At 42.1% G+C, this 18,477-nt stretch overlaps 1 protein-coding gene across 1 annotated transcript; it reads left to right on the top strand.

The window, feature by feature from the left end:
* Positions 1–275: 275 nt before the first annotated feature.
* On the top strand, positions 276–13,652 carry haus6 (HAUS augmin-like complex, subunit 6). Its single transcript, XM_083789341.1, has 16 exons — positions 276–662; positions 1,394–1,489; positions 2,587–2,665; positions 2,894–3,026; positions 3,150–3,294; positions 3,852–3,911; positions 3,989–4,052; positions 4,788–4,961; positions 5,372–5,571; positions 7,175–7,292; positions 8,560–8,662; positions 9,157–9,217; positions 9,765–9,909; positions 11,319–11,417; positions 12,311–12,446; positions 12,749–13,652. The coding sequence occupies exons 1-16, from the start codon at positions 514–516 to the stop codon at positions 13,528–13,530; spliced, it is 2,544 nt and encodes an 847-aa protein (XP_083645467.1). The 5' UTR covers positions 276–513; the 3' UTR covers positions 13,531–13,652.
* Positions 13,653–18,477: the final 4,825 nt, after the last annotated feature.

Below are 18,477 nucleotides of genomic sequence, written 5' to 3' on the forward strand. Positions count from 1 at the left end.
GGGCGGAGCCGAGGAGCGAGTGGAGGACGCGAGGAGAGTGAGCGAGTGTGAAAGTTGCGGTATTGGAATTTAGCTTTAGGGTGCGTTCGGAAATGCGCACCGGGCGCGCTCTCGCCTATTAGTTTGCATTGCACAGTGCGCTCAGTGCGCTATTTCCGAACGCGCCCTTAATAAAGTTCTCCACCAGTTATCAAAAAAACCAGAGAAGAAGCAGAAAAATAACTTCCGGGTCACCGTGTTTGCAAAATAATTTGGCGGTCTGGTCTGCTGGTCGGTCTGCGTCGCAATATTTCCTATGGAGTTTCAAAACTTACATAACGTATATTCTAATATCCTTTATATATACCAATGATTCTCGTTTTAGATGAGTCAAGGAGCGATCGCGTATCTATACTAACGGTCAGGAGGCAGTAAGAGTAACTAACATTACATTATTCAATGTCGTTGTGGTCAGACGGCGGTCGCAATTAATTAATTCACTGATAATCCTATAAAACGACATAAAGGTGAAACATGTCGTTGTCGAAGGGAGTTAAGGGCGTTAAGATTAGGAAGACGAACGGCACACATCTGTGGTGGTGTCTTCTGAGTCAGGGCTTTCGGCCAGACGCAGCGGCATCACATCTGAAAAGGACCAACGTGAAACATATCCAACTCGGAATGTGAGTTTATTCATTGTTTATTATCCTACTATTCTAAACCCCTACTACTACTACTACTAGGCTCCAGACTTCCCAAAACAAACTGGTCAGGCAGCCTGCTACTTAATTGGCCTCACTCCCCGAACCCCTGCCCACTTTGACAGGCTGGAATGGCTTAGGGTTGACGACAGAGTACAGCAATGGGTCTGGTCCACAAGATTCGATACACCACCAAGATACCCATGTACCTGTTTAAATACTTCCTTAGTGTCAACGAAGTCCACACCAACAACAAACCATGTGCAACCCAGATTTGGCACAAACAAGGGACTAAATTAATTTCGCTCCTATGCCACCAAAATGTGCAATTCGAAACTGGCCCCCGTAAAATCTGAATCCCCCACCCACCCATTTTCCTTTTCCTCACTATTTTTTCTTCCCCTTTTTTACCTCCTTTATGATGATTTCCTGTTTTTGGCTATATCGAAGTGTATATTTGTAAGTCTAAATGTTCTGATCAATTGAAAATGGTGGACTATTGTAAACAAGTGTAATGCTTTATGTATGGTGTCCACAGTTAACAGTTTTTGTATTGAGTTGTGCTTGAAATGTACTGTAATTCTGCATACTGACTGTTAATAAATACTTCAATCAATCAATCAAACTACTACTAAGACTAATAATACTACAACGATAACTTGTCTTGAATAAGCTGTCTGTTGTTGGTGATGATATATTTATGTTTTATTCAGAGATATGTTTGACAAACCAAACAAGGATGCTTTCTACATAGTCAGCCACTTCTTGCTGGAGAAACTCAACCCCACCCGTTTTCATGATTCCTACAGGTACGTTGACAACTCTTGTTGAGATGAGTGTCTAGTGTGTAGTAGTGTACCCACAGTACCTTTTGATCTAGCCGCCGCAATTTGCAACACTAGATTATTTTAGAGTGGGTTGAATCTAGAGTTGCAATTGACAGCCCATTGATCCAAATAGAAATGTCAGTTTTGCTTGTATTTAACGACTTAAACTCGCCAACATTGCAGCTGTAAGGCAAGCTTGAATTATCCTCTTTCTATCTGCAAAGTGTTTGTTTCATGAAAAGTTCAGTGTCTCAGTGTTGGAGTTTAGAACCACTAGTTTTCATGAATGCGTCGTGCTGCTGCTTCCTGCATTATGTGCAAATTGGAAACGGGTAGTATGGACTATGGAGGGTCGTTCAGTGACTTCTGACAAGTTTAACATCGTTTAATACAAGCAGACCGGACATTTTTACCATATTTGGATCAATGGGCTCTCAATGGAGGGTATTGCAACTCTAGATTCATCCCATTATAAAAAATAAATCTTTTGTTGCAAAATTTCGCCTACCCGGCTTGATCCCTCACTAAAAACGCCGGGACAACGCTCCACACGTCCCAAACTCTTCTCCCTTCTGGCTCCAAAACTGTGGAATGCACTTCCCATTGCAGTCAGAACTGCAGCATCACTCCCAATCTTCCGCCGTAGCCTGAAAACCCACCTTTTCAGACTCCATCATGGCCCTTAGCACTTACCCTAAACCCTTAGATAGCATTTCTGTTGGATTATATAGCATTTGATACAGACTTATAGCATGTTATGTAGACAGCACTGTAATTGTATTGTATGTAGTCATAGCACGCCATAGTACACATATATAGCATAGTAGTAAAGATGTATAGTTTATATGTATAGTGTATGTATAGTTTCACTATATAAATATTCCACTGTTACTTTCTTAGCTTACGCATGTTTCATGATAAATGCTTTTTATGTGATGTATTCCCATGCTTTGTTCTTGCTTAAATGTAAGTCGCTCTGGATTAAGAGCGTCTGCTAAATGCCTAAATTGTAAATTGTAAATTGATCCCAGTCTGTCTTATGGGCCTAAGTTTAAAGGAAATGCCTGCTTTTGTTTTAGACATTGCTGGCCTGTGTTGGATCACCAAGCAGATGCGATATTTCGGAAAATCACCTGTGCATGGATGCGGGAGATAATGGTAAGAGGTTTTTAAATCCACCCATTCATTGGGCTCCAGCCCTGCCTATTTATTGGTCATACAACAAACAGATTATTCACACAGGTAACCGGAAGGCTAGCCCCCATTTGTTTTACAGAACACTCGCTCCAAGCTGTACTTGTATACCTTTTAGCCCAAATGTATGAATGTACCCTGTCCTGTTAGCATTTCTGTCTAATAAAGTATTCAATCAATCTGTGTTTTCAGGATGAAAACTACAGTGGGGGACCCAAAGTGGTGGCATCTCTTTTTCTATCGCCAGGAGGCCCGAAGTTTGCCAACTTGATGCTTCACTTGGCCAACTATGTTATGCTGCAGGAAATTAAGACATTTACCACAGGTATATTTTATTTTCAATAAACATGCTTCTTAAATGATTACCCTAGATGGGAAGCATTCTCCTTAACTCTATTTTTACAAGGTGAATGGATGTCTTTCTGAACTTTGTATGTGTCATTGTTAGATGGAAACTGGGTTCCTGAGACTGCAGCAATGACTGCCTCCTCTCTGCACATGTCCAGCAACAGATACAAGCTAACCAGGGCCAGGTTCTTGAAACACTGCGTTGAGCAGGACCATCTACTACATGAGTACCAGAGACGAGCCCAGTACGTGTGCATCTTGATGCAAAGATTTAGGCATCATTAATCACTAATTAAAGGCCAATCTACACCAATGCAACCAAACCGCTTGGAGACCGCTGCAGCAGTCTGGACTGACAATTTGCAGACTGGTGCCATTTGGGGATATTGGTTTGCAAGGAGTAGCAGCCTAGCAGGATTGCATTAATAGTTAATAGTTAGGAAATGCAGAGCACACATTCTACATGTGTCAATATCTACTGTATCAAATTACAGTAGACTGGGAGCGGGGGTTGTGTCATGTCAGATTATTGTCACTTAATACCTGGCTCTTTCATTTGTTTATTGGCCTGAATACCAATCGCCAAACCAATGAGTGATCATTATTATCTATAAATTATTGGTTGGCACAACGGCGCCAGCAGAGGCATGCATGCAAATGCAATCACTAAGTTAAATACGCATGTGCATGAAAACACACTTGTGTTGTGTTCCTGTACCTTCTTGGACATCAACATTAATATAGGCTTATTCCTTGTTCATCTGTTATCTAAGACACATTTTAATTTGTGTCTTTCTTGCAGGATCATTGTGAAATCGAGTAGAGACAACAGAGCTGAGCTTGCCAAATATGAACACCTTAAGTAAGTAACCTCCAAACCCCCAAATCCTTTGAGAACTAGAACATTTTGGCTAATTCGTGTCTCTTCTATTTGTTCAGACGTCACAATGTTGATGCTGCACAGGATGGACTGTCTTTGGAATTGGAACTGAAAACTCAAAAGGTAGCTTCAGAATGAACCTTTTCAAGATATCAAAAATCACTGTGTGAAGTGAGGGGCGCTCTTATCATCGTACATCATCAATCATAAATCATCTCATTCCGCCCAATCAGAATTTGCGTCCTCACCTTCGTCATCAATTGTGTTACGCAATGTTTGTGTTAACACAAACACTCAAAATTGTCCATTTATTGTCAATGACATTGAGGGTGGCTTTTAGTCTAAGAGTCTTCATCAGAGCATTTCAAGAGGTCAGTTTCTTAAAAAATACACAAAATGTAATCATCTATTTTTTTATGATTCAAAGTTTTCAGTTTAGGCACAAAGGAATGACTGAGCATGTACATAAAAGAATCGTACAAACAAGACAACAAATGAAACAAAACTAGACAAGAAAAGAATGAATACAATACATTGCACTACCAAACCTTTACAGAAAAGATAATACATTACAGTACAGTACAGTACAGTGCAATGCAATACAAAAAAGGGGAACAGACACCTTGCATTGTTAAAGATAATGTAATTTTAAGCTTGATTTTCACTGACTAAAATGGTCTTTTAATACATCAGTTTAACTATCGGTTTTGAAAATACAGTACATTCAACTTCAAAAGCAAAGTCAGGTTTTGTTGAGGCTTTGTTTTAGTAATGGCGCACTGGTTCAATGTTCAAAAAATCTAAATATAAATATAAAGTGAAAAGAGATCTCTTTACTCAACGTCTGCTTGTATTCAGGTGCGTGCCCTATGGTTGGCATTCGATGGACTGTTGGCAGCAGTCAAAGAAGAATGGCGGGTGACAGATTGTGTTACGAGAGGAGATGTTGACCAATACTGCTTGGATGGAAGAGACTTCACCCTCAAACTCCCCCGGGTTTTGTTGGACAGGATCGAGCAGCTCCCGCAACATGTGAGTAGTTGATGTCCGTTTTATTTTTTCCGTCACCACTTATTCCTAATTTATACCTTGCCATGCAATAGTGTGGTGCTGGTGCTGCAAACACTACAGGCTCATTTTGCGTTCACGAGCTTGTAGATGGGCTATTTTCAATTATTTATTGACTTGCACCTATAACTCTGGGCTAGTTGAAAGTGGTTAAAGGAGTGAGCAGTGCACACTACAGTCCTTAGGGTTTTGTATGAAAGCACAGGTTACGTTTGCAAAGGGGGGGGGGGGGGGGGGGGGGTCAAGAACAGGGGTAGTTCATTATTCTGGTTGTGGCATCGATTATGTGGGTCCAGAAACCGGGATCCTAACCACCGCTACCGCAATGTACATTGTTTTTCCCTTTCTCAAGCCTTGTCATGTTTCTTTTCCAGTTGAGTACAGGGAATGTGTACGAAGGAGGGCAGCTGAACCTCCTGTGTGTGCTCGAGTTGATGAACCACGCTCTGCAGCTGCTGAGAGAGGAATGGAATCGAACTGGCACCTCCCTCCCTCCGATAAATAAAACTCTGCAACGCCTGGAGGAGAAAAGGCTGCAGATGGCTAGTGTGTTGGATGATCTGCTGCGCATGAGGTAGGTAAACTAAGACCACGTATTTCACAAAATACTGACTCAAAATGTAACTTAACCAGCAAGTTATATTGGTCACTTAAAGAAAAATCACACCCGCAGTTCCCAGTCCTGGGGACGGATTTCAGTCCTGAGGATTTACTAGGGGTCATGTAATGAGATCAGTGTAGATTTGCAAAAAATCTTTTTCAGTCTTGGGATTTGTTTTAGCTTTAAGCCCTGCACCCGTGTGAAGTGAGTGGTGCAACTTCCCAATGAGTTACCGTGTGGGGGTCCCTCTACTGTACCCTCATACCCTGTACTGTCACTGTCACTGTACTGGCACACCCAAAATCACCATATAGTTAATATGTGTGTGTGTTAGGTTGCGCACAGGTGGTGAAAAACAACCATGCTCTTTTCGTGCTCAGACGCACCCAGCCAGCCAGCCACCCACACACACAGCTCCGTAAGGGAGTGGTTGCATCACTCAAAAAAGCAAGAGATTCCATGTGTTATTAGTTTTTCATTACCATCCCTAGAACCAACCAGTCTGAACACCAACCAGCAGGGGTCAGCATTGGACAGATTAAACACAAGGAAAGGTGTTTGTGTGATCAGAAATACATTGAATAAGAAATATTGGAAGGGAAGCAGAGAGACATTCAAGGCATTAAGGTCATGGGGCACAGACTTTACAATTTAGGCATTTAGCAGACGCTCTTAATCCAGAACGACCTTCATTAAGCAAGAACAAAAAGCATGGCAACATGCTATAAGTCTGTATAATAATAATAATAACTTGATTTAAAAACAAAACTAGTTGCCAAAAGCCAAAGTGAACAAATGTCTTTTCAGTGCAGACTTGAAAGAGTTCAATGTGGGAGTCTGGCGGATCTCCAAGGGGAGAGAGTTCCAGAGGGCAGGGGCTGCCACGTAGAAGGCTCTATCGCCGAGAGTCCGCCGTTTTGCGTGACTGATGGTGAGGAGTTCAGGTTCCGCTCAGGGGTGTAGTCCTTGAGGTGGTCAGTCAAGTACTGTGGGGCAAGGGCATGGAGGGATTTGTAGGTGAGGAGGAGCAGTTTGTAGTGAATACGGAACTTAACCGGGAGCCAGTGGAGGTGTTTGAGGGTGGGGGTGATGTGCTGCCAGCGTTTTGTGCGGGCGAGCATTCTGGCAGCGGAGTTTTGCACGTACTGCAGTCTGTCAAGGGACTTCTTGGGGAGGCCGAACAGAACACCGTTGCAGTAATCCAGCCGGGAGGAGATGAATGCATGGATTAGGGTCTCTGCAACAAATATGTATCAAATGCTATATAAGTCTACAAAAAGTGCTATCTTTAAACTTAAACTGGGCATCCTTTGTTCTCTTACTAGTGAACAATGTGTGCCACTACCGACAGTGCCTGCAATTCCACCATTTCAGCATTTTGACCATGGATTTTTTTGCAGGCAAAGCTGTTTGAAGGCACTTGCACAGATCTTTCCAATTGATGCTTCCTTTAAATATTATCCGTTTCTGAGGGTTTGGATTTTTATAAAATACTTTGGTTTGGTGGCTATCACAGAGATGTTTTACCTCTGCCAGAAAATAAGTTGTCATAATTTCTCTCATGCTTTATTTCCAGGCATGAGATCACCAAGATAGAGCTGCCTAAGATGAGGAATGATATCAAGAAGCTGGACTTGAAATGGGAAAAAAAGTGGGGAACCTTTCAGGGTTCCTGTCCACTGAATGAGGAACCTGTGAGTGGCCTTGTTGAGCTCATGCATTCAGAGGTTCAGTGTTGATTTTGACAGCAATGTTTTAGTCCTAGTCTTTAGAATAGTTTTCATCTAGTTTTAGTAGACTAAACACTAAATATCATATGATTTTAAAATGTATTGTGGCCTTGTAGATGTGCTATTCTCAGAATGAAGTGTAAAATGACTTGTCTTTTACATATTTATTTATGGTGTCGGGAGGAAACCTCATAACTCAATTATTGTGCTATTGAACACCCTTTACCTGTGTTATTTTGAAAATTATTGAACCAATGGAAAGTAGTAAAAAGTGCTTTGGACAAAACCTCTTAACTTGGACCCTCAAAATATCTGTTAAAGCAACTAGCTCCACCACCTCTCCCCCTCTCATGGAAGTAATTGACAATATAGTTACAACACCAACTTTGATGTGGCAGTATTGCTTTGTTTTAAAAATATAAGGTTTTCTTTATTTCCTGAAAATTTTACATTTTGTAGTTATGAGGTTTCCTCCCGACAGCAGAGATATACTGGATCTCTTGTCCACTAGTCCCTTGCAAACATTTTAGTCTAGTTTTTATTTGTTGATGAAATTGTCAATATATTAGTCTTACTTTTAGTCATCACAGCTCAGTTTCCATTTAGTTTTCGTCAGTGAAAAAAGACGATCATTTTACGTCGTGGTATTTTGTCGATTAAATCAACACTGCATAGGTTATTACATGGTTAAAAATACAGCTCACTATACCAGTGGTATAGTGAGTGGTATAATTTCAAGGACCTCCATAACTCGAGTTACAGACATGTAAGGGTTAATTTGGAATTGGAACCCCCTCAAGAAACCATCCCATGGTGCCATTTAAGAACCACTGCGATATAGGGTTGATGATGATTTTTATTTTCTCACAATAACAAGACAGATAGATTTGTCACATTAATCCCTACATAACCCCCCACACACACACCCTTCTTGTTTGTCCTTTTTTAATTTTTATTTCTAGTTTTTAAACCTTTTAACTAGTTTTTCTAATAAAAATGTCTGTACTTCTGTTCTGCGACTTTGGGTACCCAGAAAAGCGCTATATAAATCGTATATATTATTATTATTATTATCAATGTCTCTGCCAGGCCTAAGGTGTGGCCGACACGATGTTTTGCCCCCTGGCCGTCACCTGACCTGGCGGATACCTGTGCGAGAATGACTTTGTGTAGTTCTAAGTTTATCTCATTAAGTCAGATCTGCATTATTAATTAAAATACCTCCCGACAGGCTCTCGCGTTCCTCTCACCCATGGCGCCATTGTCTTTTGACGTGGAAAACGATGCCTCTTACAGGGCCAACATCTTCTCCCAATACCCTGCTATTCTTCTTGGTGAGTAGAACATAGAAATGTGTACTTTGCTTTTAATAGACCCTTTTCACAGCAGTCATTTGACAAGTAGCTTAAACTAATGCCATTAATTATAGGCGTGTGCATTTGTGTGCTTATCCTGTGCAGATAACATAATGCTGTCCTCCCCTAAATGCATAACGACACCAAAGCTCCACTGCAGCCATTGGGCGTCAGCATCAACGCAGGGAATGTTCCCTTTTTTAATCAATGAAGGGTGCTCCACTGCTGACGTTGCGTCGCATTCGCCCCTTTTTTCCGTCGTCCGAACGCAACACAGTTGGTGGAGCTTTGGCGTAAATGAAACAGACCCGCAATTAATGTTGGTGTGTGTACTGTATCTCTCCCGATGTCTGCTGTGAAAAGAGTCAAAACTAGTAATATGCTTTAACAGATTTTCTCCAAATGTACATGGGAAAAACAAAACCAGACGAGACGAGGTAAACGCTGGTGTACAGTAAACCTTATTCCTTTAGAATTTTCAGATGCAGAGACCAAATCCCAGAGAAGTACCACTGTGGATTCTGACCTTGAAAGGTAATGGCTGTATCATTTTCGGATAATGATTTTAACGACTCTTAAGCCCTACTTTGTGGTTGAATGTGGAATGTATCTGCTTTTCGTCAGTTTGCTTTTCGTCCTATTCGTCAGTTTGTTAGTACTTGCAAGATGTCAAGCCTTTATTGGGTTTGATTGTCTTGCTTTGGGAGACAGATTCCCGGGCAGGTCTGAGTAGTGTTCTGTCCGGCACTAGTCCTCCCTATAGAATCCCTGCTCTCTGATGACCATGGCGAGTTGAGAGAAATCGCCACGGACAGATACGGAGCTGACACTTGCATTTCCGTGCAAAAGTTTTATTTTAATGAATTATTTCATGTTGTGTGTCTTTTTTTTCTTTTGAAGTTGCATAAAGTAAATAAATTGTTTTATGTTTGTGTTTTGTAACAGAAGCATGTATAGTGGATCTTCAGAAGACCAACATGCTGCAATGGAAATGTTTTCCTTAACTAAATGTTTTTGTCCGACATCAGGTTGATGGTGGAATAAAATGACCAGTCACCATTTCTCCTGTTTGTGTGAACAGTATCCGCTCACCACCAGTGGAGAGGGCTGAAACTCCTGTTGCGACGACCGACATGCTACTCCAGGGGAATACGTCCCTCTGCGATTTCCTTGAAACGGCACCATCTCTGCCGGTGAAGACGACACCACTACCACAACAAGAAAAGGCTAGTATTGTGCATCATTTGACCAACTAGACTGGCGGGCACCGGCCTAACCGGCCCGGGGAACCACACAAGTCGAGAACGATTCAATTTGGGAATACATTCCCCACCCGTTTATGCTAAGCCATGTACTTTTTGTCAGAGTACTTGTTATACCCAGTGCAGTACCCACTACCCACTAACGTGACTGACCTAAATATGTAGATTGCTGATGTTGGTTAGAAACATCTAGCGTGTTGATGTATCTGGGCAGTGGCATTAACATGATGACAAACGTTGCCAATCTGTGACGCTACTAGTGCGTTGAAGAGAGGAGAGTCCGCACACAGGTTTGCTCCAAGGTGTTTGCTTTTTATTCAATACACCATAAATAAGGCACAACGTTTCGGCCGTGAACGGCCTTCATCAGGTGACAATCGGCAGTATGTGTGACAACTCCCTTTTAAACCCCGTCGTCACATCACGTGACTGATGACGACTGTATGGGCAGGTGATTCACTAACACCAATAAGTGACATGACAATAAATATAATTACAATAAATATAACCATAAATATGAACATGAGTAACTACTAGTGCGTTGCCATCAAATCATTATTTGACCCAGTCTAATGCCATTGACAATGAATGGAAAAAAAATAATAATTATAAACAGCTCAGGCGCAACATGGGCGGCGGTGGCTCAGGGGTAGAGTGCCTGGATGGTAACCGTAAGGTTGCCAGTTCGAACCCGGGCTCCCCCAGAGTTACTGTCGAAGTGTCCTTGAGCAAGACACTGAACCCCTAATTGCTCCCGATGTGCTAGTTGGTGCCTTGCATGGTTTCCGCTGCCATCGGTGTATGAATGTGTGTGTGAATGGGTGAATGTAATGCACAATCTCTGTAAAGCGCCTTGGATAAAGGCGCTATATAAATGCACCATTTACCATTTACCAACACTATTGTGAATAAAAAGATGAAATATACAAAGACTGGCAAGAACAATGAACCATAATGGCAATAATTGGCTATTGATAGACTCCCATTCAGGAAATGAATACATACATATCAAAATGTTTTTTGAACACCTTTATTGCCGTAATTAACATTATAAGAAGTTACGGTCACTGCCGATGTTTACAGTTACCTTTGAAGAGTCAATGCGTCGTAATAATTCTAGATGAAAATCCGGCTGAAAATATCACAAACAAAGAGCAGAGCGAGCCAAGATTGTCCATACTGTACCTCCTCGTTCACTTTGCAATGGAGTCAGTTTCCCAGAAGCCCTTGCAAGCCAGGTTGATTTCCGGTTAAGTCATCATAACGCGTCGGCCTCGTCACGCGCAGGGAAAGACCATGGCGTTAGCGTGTTATGCAGTGAGTGAAGCTGCTCTTTATAATCGATATTTGACTCTACTTCTACTCTTCTCTAGGTCAGCGTGAGGAAGACGGCGCTGCCTCGTCCAAAGTTGTCTGCCATGGAGAAAAAAGTTCACATATTGGACAGAGAATGTGACAACCTCGCAGATCAGGTATGTGGACTGCTCTCTGCTGCCAAGGAATCATTAAATGGAGCATTTAGCCCTGGGGATTAAATACTTTCTGTGAATTAACTTACTCATTCAGTGCCACAGGACGCCTTTGGACGCCTCCACCTTATGAGATTCACAGAAATGTATTTTAATTAATAAATATTTGTTATCAAATCAGTTTTGTGATATCGACAACCTGTCTTAAAGAAGACAAATTCATAACGTAACAGAGCTATTGCAATATTGCAGTACTGTGGTATTTACAAGCCAAAGTGCTTTACATCAAGAGAAAACAACAAAAAAACAATCCATGTACTAGCAGGCATACAGATACAAAACATACATAATACAAAAATGATGATTAAGAAAAGGCTTGAACATGGGTGGGTTTTCAAGAGAGATTTAAATGTGGATACTGGTGTAATGTATTGAATGCTTTTATTTTTGACAAAACGGCACATAATAGGATTTTGGCTTAAAACAATTGTTGTATTTATAATCTTCAAGTACAATTTTCTTTGCCGCTGTTGCCGGATCATTTCTTTCATAAGAATGTTCTGTAACATTACAATATCATTATCAATGCATCCCTAGCTTATATGTTTTTCAAAACAAAAACGCTTGTCCCCCATAGATGGGGACTAGGTTGGTGGAGGGTGTGTAGAGCCCATGATCACATGATTGACACAGGGGTGAAAAATGGCTTACAAAATCGTGGGATAAAAAATATAGAAAAAAACAAAAACGCTGTTGTCTTTGTGTCACCCGAAATCTCCATGGGGGAATCCTTCACTGCGACAGCCCCGCATAATTATGAAACCTGAACCCTATTAAGCTAAATCTGAGATGATCCAAGTTTGCTTTAAATGGATTGTGTGTGACCGTGTTTGCAGTTTGCAGATGCTGTAACTACAAGCAGCCATACAGATGGAAGGAGCAAGGGCTTGGATCTTGAAGATCTTCTCGTCACTATGGGTGGAGACCCCTTCTCCACCAGGAAGCAGTTACCACGGACCCCTGAGAGCTTGAGTTAGTAATTGTTATAGAAGTGTTTCAAATCACGAAAGGTTTTCTTAATTTATTCACCAATTGGTTATGTTGGTGGTCTGTTAACCCAATCCCTGCCGAAAAACGTAACCTACATTAATTTATAGCCTATATACACGTCTTCTCTGTGAGACATACTCTAGTTTGAAACGCTGAGGAAGGCCTGCGTGCCGAAACACGTTAGTTTCTCTAGGTAGACTGCTGCTGTGTAGTCTAGTCCATGAAAGCCAAATATTCCTGCTTGTTAGTGGGGTAAATAACCTTTCTTTTGTTTCTTTTCTCAGTTTTGGACGTAAAGAGCTCATGGCGAAAGGCAGTTAAAGAAAAAAGTCTAGAGTTGTCAACTTTGGAAGGGAACTCTTCTTTGAGAGGAATATACTTCTCTCCCCTTGCTGAGACGGATGAGGCCTTTGGGACACCCGAGGCACCTTCTTCACAAGGCGTTTACTGCGATCCCGCCTCAGCAACCACGTTGCACCAGCAGGGGGACGCCTCTCACACGTCCACGCCGTCCGGGGACTCGTCCAACATGGAGGCTCTCCACTGCAGTCCAATCGGGACCGGCGTCGTCGAGGATTCACACTTCAGCCTCCAGCACGAGACTCTTCCTGACATGATGGACAGTGACAGCATGCTGAGCCTGGGCGGCGATGACACTTCGAACGCTTCCGACGACACGGAGGACGAGCTCCTCCTCCCCGACATTCCCTCCCTGGCGATGGAAGCCAGGCGTACGCCACTGGCCGCGCGGCGGCACGTGGACCGGATCCAGCAGGCGTGCAGCGACCTGTCCTTTATGGACGGCGGGAAGCAGACGGCGACGCCAGACTGCCTTTTGTCTCGACACTTGTCACATCACCTCTCGCACTTCATGGAGAGTCCAGCGGCCACGGGTCAAGTCTTTTCACTGGATCTCGACTCGCTGGAGAGTCGCTCGCCGCCAAGCAAGCAAGAATTCAGCCTCCCTAACCTGGTCACGTTCTCTCCAGAGAGCGGCTCACCGTCAAGCAAGAATGAGTACAGCCTCCCTAAACTGGTCACGTTCTCGCCCATAGACGACATATAGTGGCTGCTACAATTTCCAATCCAACCTTTTTTATCAGGGGTGCAAGCTTTGTCACCTTTTGCTAAAACTTGCCATTTTAGCTCAAAATAATTTAAATTATGTAAGTTGGATCTGTCTCTTTAACACAATTAGTGCTGGGATTCCTTCAAAATAGAAGCTTGGGGTGCCTGGAAGATATTGCCCCCCCCCCCCCCCCCCTCCATTTCGGGAAAAAAACTGAGACATATTTTTGCTTGCTTACCTTTCTCTCGTTTCAATATTATCACTCGATCATCAAAAAGATGAATTATTTCCATCATAGGTAGCCAGTTCCCTGTTTTTTTTAGCCTAAGCCTTTATATTTAACTCATTGCTCCCACACCTTGGCGCAGGCTTGATGATGTCAGTGACAGGTAGCTGACAATGCTTGTATGTAGCAGTGTTGATTTCGTTGACTAAAACTAAGACGAAAAATGTTCGTTGACTACCTTTTTTCACAATTTCGTCAACAAATAAAACTAGACTAAAATGTTAGGAAGGGACTAGTGGACAAGAGATCCAGTATAAGTCATTTTACACGCATTTTGCATGCTGAAAATACAATTTCAGCACGCAAGCTCACAACGCGCCAAGTGTAAAATCAAGGTCCGCCAACATACATCTTAGTTGACTAAATCAACTAGATTTAGTCGACTAAAATCTAAAGACATTTAGTCGACTAAAACTATACTAAAGGGTGACTAAAACTAAGTGAAAACTATTCAAGAGACTGACTAAAACTAAGATCTAAATCTGCCAAAAACAACACTGTAGTAACGTACCATTAGTACACCGCAGAAGGAGGTGATTAGGTTCGACTCGAGAATGGAAATGCTTATACATAATTGTATTGTGCCTAATTGTATTTTTAAATATACATGCTAAAAAGTTATTGTATATAATAAACTAACCGATGTATTAACTATTATAAACTACTGTAGATGTCCTTGTATGTCATTTTTTGTTGAGAAACGGGATACATTTTATTTAACTACAGTCAACCGTCAACCTGGTGTGCTCATTTTGGACAATGTCAATGTTCTTGCCTAATTTGTTTACTCTAGGTTACTGTAATGCGCATAACTAATTTGTACATCTGTAAAAAGTAGATGTGTTTAAGCTCTTTCTAGTTTTCAATAAAAGTTGTCAAACCTTGCCTAATTTCTTTGTATTACAGTATATACAGTTAAATTGGGTTGGGATTCTACCGTTCATTTCAAACGCTTTGGGACTGGGGTCGATTCTAAAAATGAAATCCTGACCCAAGTTCTGAAAAACGTTGGGTCTTATTTATTCAAAAATTACAAAAGATGTATGCTGCTTTATACTGTACATAGCAACTACCCCAAAGGGGGTTCCTGTCCTAAATAGGTTAATTTGTCATTAATCTGGAGTTTGCTATCCTGGGTAGTGTAAAAAATATTTATATATACAGAGGCATCTGATTTTATTTTTGAATCCAAAACAGACTTAGCAGTCTGTGAAGGTATTGCATGTCCAGACCATGCATTTAGTAGCCTAATTAGGATTTGTTGATCTTTATTAATTTTCTTTCCACTAGTTGAGAAACGGTGAACTGAATGGCCTGGTGACCTATGATGACACTCCATGCCCATTTGCTGAGGACAAGAAATTCAACAGAAAAAGGGAGTTAGAATCTCAAGGGGGAAGTGCACCGGACTGTCTGGTTGGTTAGGAAATTATTAGTAGACCATTGGTTGAGAAACGGTGGGATGTATACACAATTACACATGTGTTACAAAAGCACTAATTCAGCTATTCCCAAATACGGAGTTCCACAAGGCTCCAAGGCTTCCACTGGCATCCAAATACATTGATTACTGATCACTCTGATTTCTGCACTGTTGAGACCAAATATGGATTGGAGAGGACTGCCATCATACATGACATGATGTGAAAGATTGTTCTCTGCAGATCGGCTACTGTTGCTATTCGGTGTACAAGGCCGGGCCCAAGTATAGTTTAAGGATACAGCCTGGTATTTTTCAGAGATTGTATATATACGTCTTGTTGCCAGATGTGCAATAATTATCGTATTTGTAAGATAATTCTACCCTCTGTATGATCTTTGGGAAACCGGAGGCTTTTCACCTCCCGGTGGCTGTTTTCACAATAAGTCGGTAAATAGGAAATGTATTACCCTATCTATCTGTACTTGGAGGCATTATAAACACCTGTCCCATCTTTTCAGTCCAGATACAGGATTTTGCATGTCTTTCTCACGTAGGCATTTCAAACAAGGTTGTTTCTCACAATAAATACACTATTTTTTATGAAATGTTCAAATACCATAATTCTAAGTATCCGGGAGTAGGCTATGATATTAATTTAACATATCCCATCTGGCACATATTGTTCAATATGTAGAACACTTGGGCAGCTGGTCCCCCATCAGGACCTGTCTCTCCACTCCGCTCTCCGAGATGGCCGCCAGCCGGATGACCCCTCCACTGGACCCGTCTCTCTCCATCGCCAGGGCCGGGGCGGTGGCGGTGAGCTGCACGCACTCCTCCTGGCTCATTCCAGACTTCATGAAGCCGTAGATGTATGTTCTGAGATATTTGGTGTTAATTCCGAGGTATGAATTTATTATAATCTTTCGGGAGAAACCCTGTTATCAAAGGCCAAATCTTTCTTACTGTCTCAAAATGTAATGTTAATTTTTATTTTTCAAATATATATAGACCTAATGTACATTTTTCAAGCAAGAGCTTCGCGCAAAATCTAAAATAGACAATCTACAAGCCACAAGCTCATGCTATGCGTGCTGAGCTTGTAGATCGCCCTATTTAGCCACTTTTGAAACATTGTAAAAGTTAAAGTGGTGCAACCACTCCTACAACCAGCAATGTCCGTGTACACCGTGTGTACGTTAATGAGCACCAGTATGTACCAGTAGGGGCCAGTAGGGGCGCCAGAAACAGAGAGAGAGAGACATTGCTGCACTGTTGAGAGAGAGAGAGAGAGGGTTCACCCGGTTCACACGGGTGTGATTTTTTTTTTAATAAACAAAACAAAAGGAAGTTCACATTGGTGCTGCATTATTTCATAGGCCAGTGGTCTACTTCAACAGGTGGATTTTTGAAAATGACTCAAATCATGAAGGCATGCAGTGTGCAATTTACGTGGAATCTTTCACAGACTTTCATACTAGGCTGAGGAATATAACCCACCCTTTTCACATTGGCCAGTTACAGCGCCACCAACAGGTGGATCTGTTGTTGTTCTTGTTGTGGTAACGACCCAACACACTCAAACAAAAGAGGCTGATGACCCCCCTTGGGCCCCCTCAACTCTCACTATAACTAGACACTTTACCTCCTCCCCCCCCATCTCTCTCTCTCTCTCTCTCTCTCTCTCTCTCTCTCTCTCTCTCTCTCTCTGTTTAAAAGTACAGGAAAATCTCAAAGTACAGGTGAAAATATAGTAGGCCTACAGGTGAAAATCTCTCTCTCTCTTTGAGAGAGAGAGACGGCTCGCCCCACAGCTTGGGATATCTGTGGATATACACGGCTTGGGATATACACGGCCATGGATATACACGGCTTACACTGCTTGACAAGCCGTGGATATACACGGCTTAGCAATTAAAGCCGTGGATCTACAAGTGTTTCGTACACATGCAGCGTTGTGAGCTTGCAGATCATCGGTGCCCCACTCACCATGAATCCAAGCAGAGGTCCTCACAAGTATAGGTAAAACACTGCCACTGCCAGTGCTCAGCGCAATCTTCAACCGATTGTTATAATTGGTATAAGTGGTATATATTCTGTGAAGTTTATATATTCATTGGGTGTACAAGTCATGTTTTTAATATGCCATTATCAAATGATATAGAGAGATGGTAGGGTACTGCCCAAGCCCTGTTAGCCATGCAGCCTATATATGATCTGTGGCTTGCTAGGCCTACACTCTCAATTAGGGATTTTCCCAGAGGTTAATTTCACTGATGTGTACAACCTTTATTCAAATAGTTTCATTTGTATTGGAGTGTTCATAATCGCTTCAACGTGATGCCTGGGTGAGATGAATCGTCTGTGGAAATTATGCCAGTCAGCATGGCCCACCGTTTAATGCTGTGGCCAAAATAATTACACACATTTTCTATGGTATCATAAAACTGTTTGAGCTCTGTGTTACGGTCCTATGTATGTAGCCCTAGTGGTGTTTTGGTCTGTGTATAATCCACTGTTAGTGTTTTCCAGTGCTGATGATGGATGGTGGGAGTGGCAGTAGAGATTGGAGGCGTGTCGTGGAGATTGTGACACACCTGGGCCAGTATAAAACCACCAACCAGTATAAAAGGTGGGCCATTCTGCATACTGTTTATAAATCAATACATTGAAACTGGGACTCAACTGATCCAGGAGGAGCGCCTTTTATCATGATGATCATGTATATGAAGTCACCCACCCAGCCAGGCGTTGGAGGGACTAGCTAGCCCCTCAAAAACACAAGACAAAGCCCCTTTCCACGAAAAACAATAAAAATCACACCCGTGTGAAGTGAGAGGTGCTCTTTTTTTTTTTTTTTTTTTTTTTGCGGCTTACGCCTTTTATTGATTTTTGAAGGGACAGACAGTAGGCTGACAGGAAACGGGAGAGAGATGGGGGGGGGGATGACATGCAGTAAAGGCCGTGTCGGGTCCGGGAGTCGAACCCGCGGCACACTACGACTGGATTACCAGTCCGGTGCCCAGACCGTTACGCTACGGCCTGGCCGTGAGAGGTGCTCTTATCATCATACATCATCATGCATCATCTCATACTGGCCAATCAGAATGCCTGTTGCCAGAAATGTACATCATATTTGGCCGACATTTGACCTAATTTCTCCTTTCATTGTCGATGAGACGTGTGGGGACAAGATGATGTAAATCAATTGCAGTGTTGGGGAGTATAAAGCTAC

Source organism: Protomyctophum parallelum (assembly GCF_964188405.1).
Source record: "Protomyctophum parallelum genome assembly, chromosome: 18".
Lineage (NCBI taxonomy): Eukaryota > Metazoa > Chordata > Actinopteri > Myctophiformes > Myctophidae > Protomyctophum > Protomyctophum parallelum.

Bases quoted from the DNA above. Each gene is read 5' to 3' on its own strand.
- haus6 (XM_083789341.1), top strand. From the start codon at position 514: ATGTCGTTGTCGAAGGGAGTTAAGGGCGTTAAGATTAGGAAGACGAAC. The intron at 8,663-9,156 runs GTGAGTAGAACA...TTATTCCTTTAG, and splicing joins ATACCCTGCTATTCTTCTTG to AATTTTCAGATGCAGAGACC. The intron at 12,447-12,748 runs GTTAGTAATTGT...TTCTTTTCTCAG, and splicing joins ACGGACCCCTGAGAGCTTGA to TTTTGGACGTAAAGAGCTCA.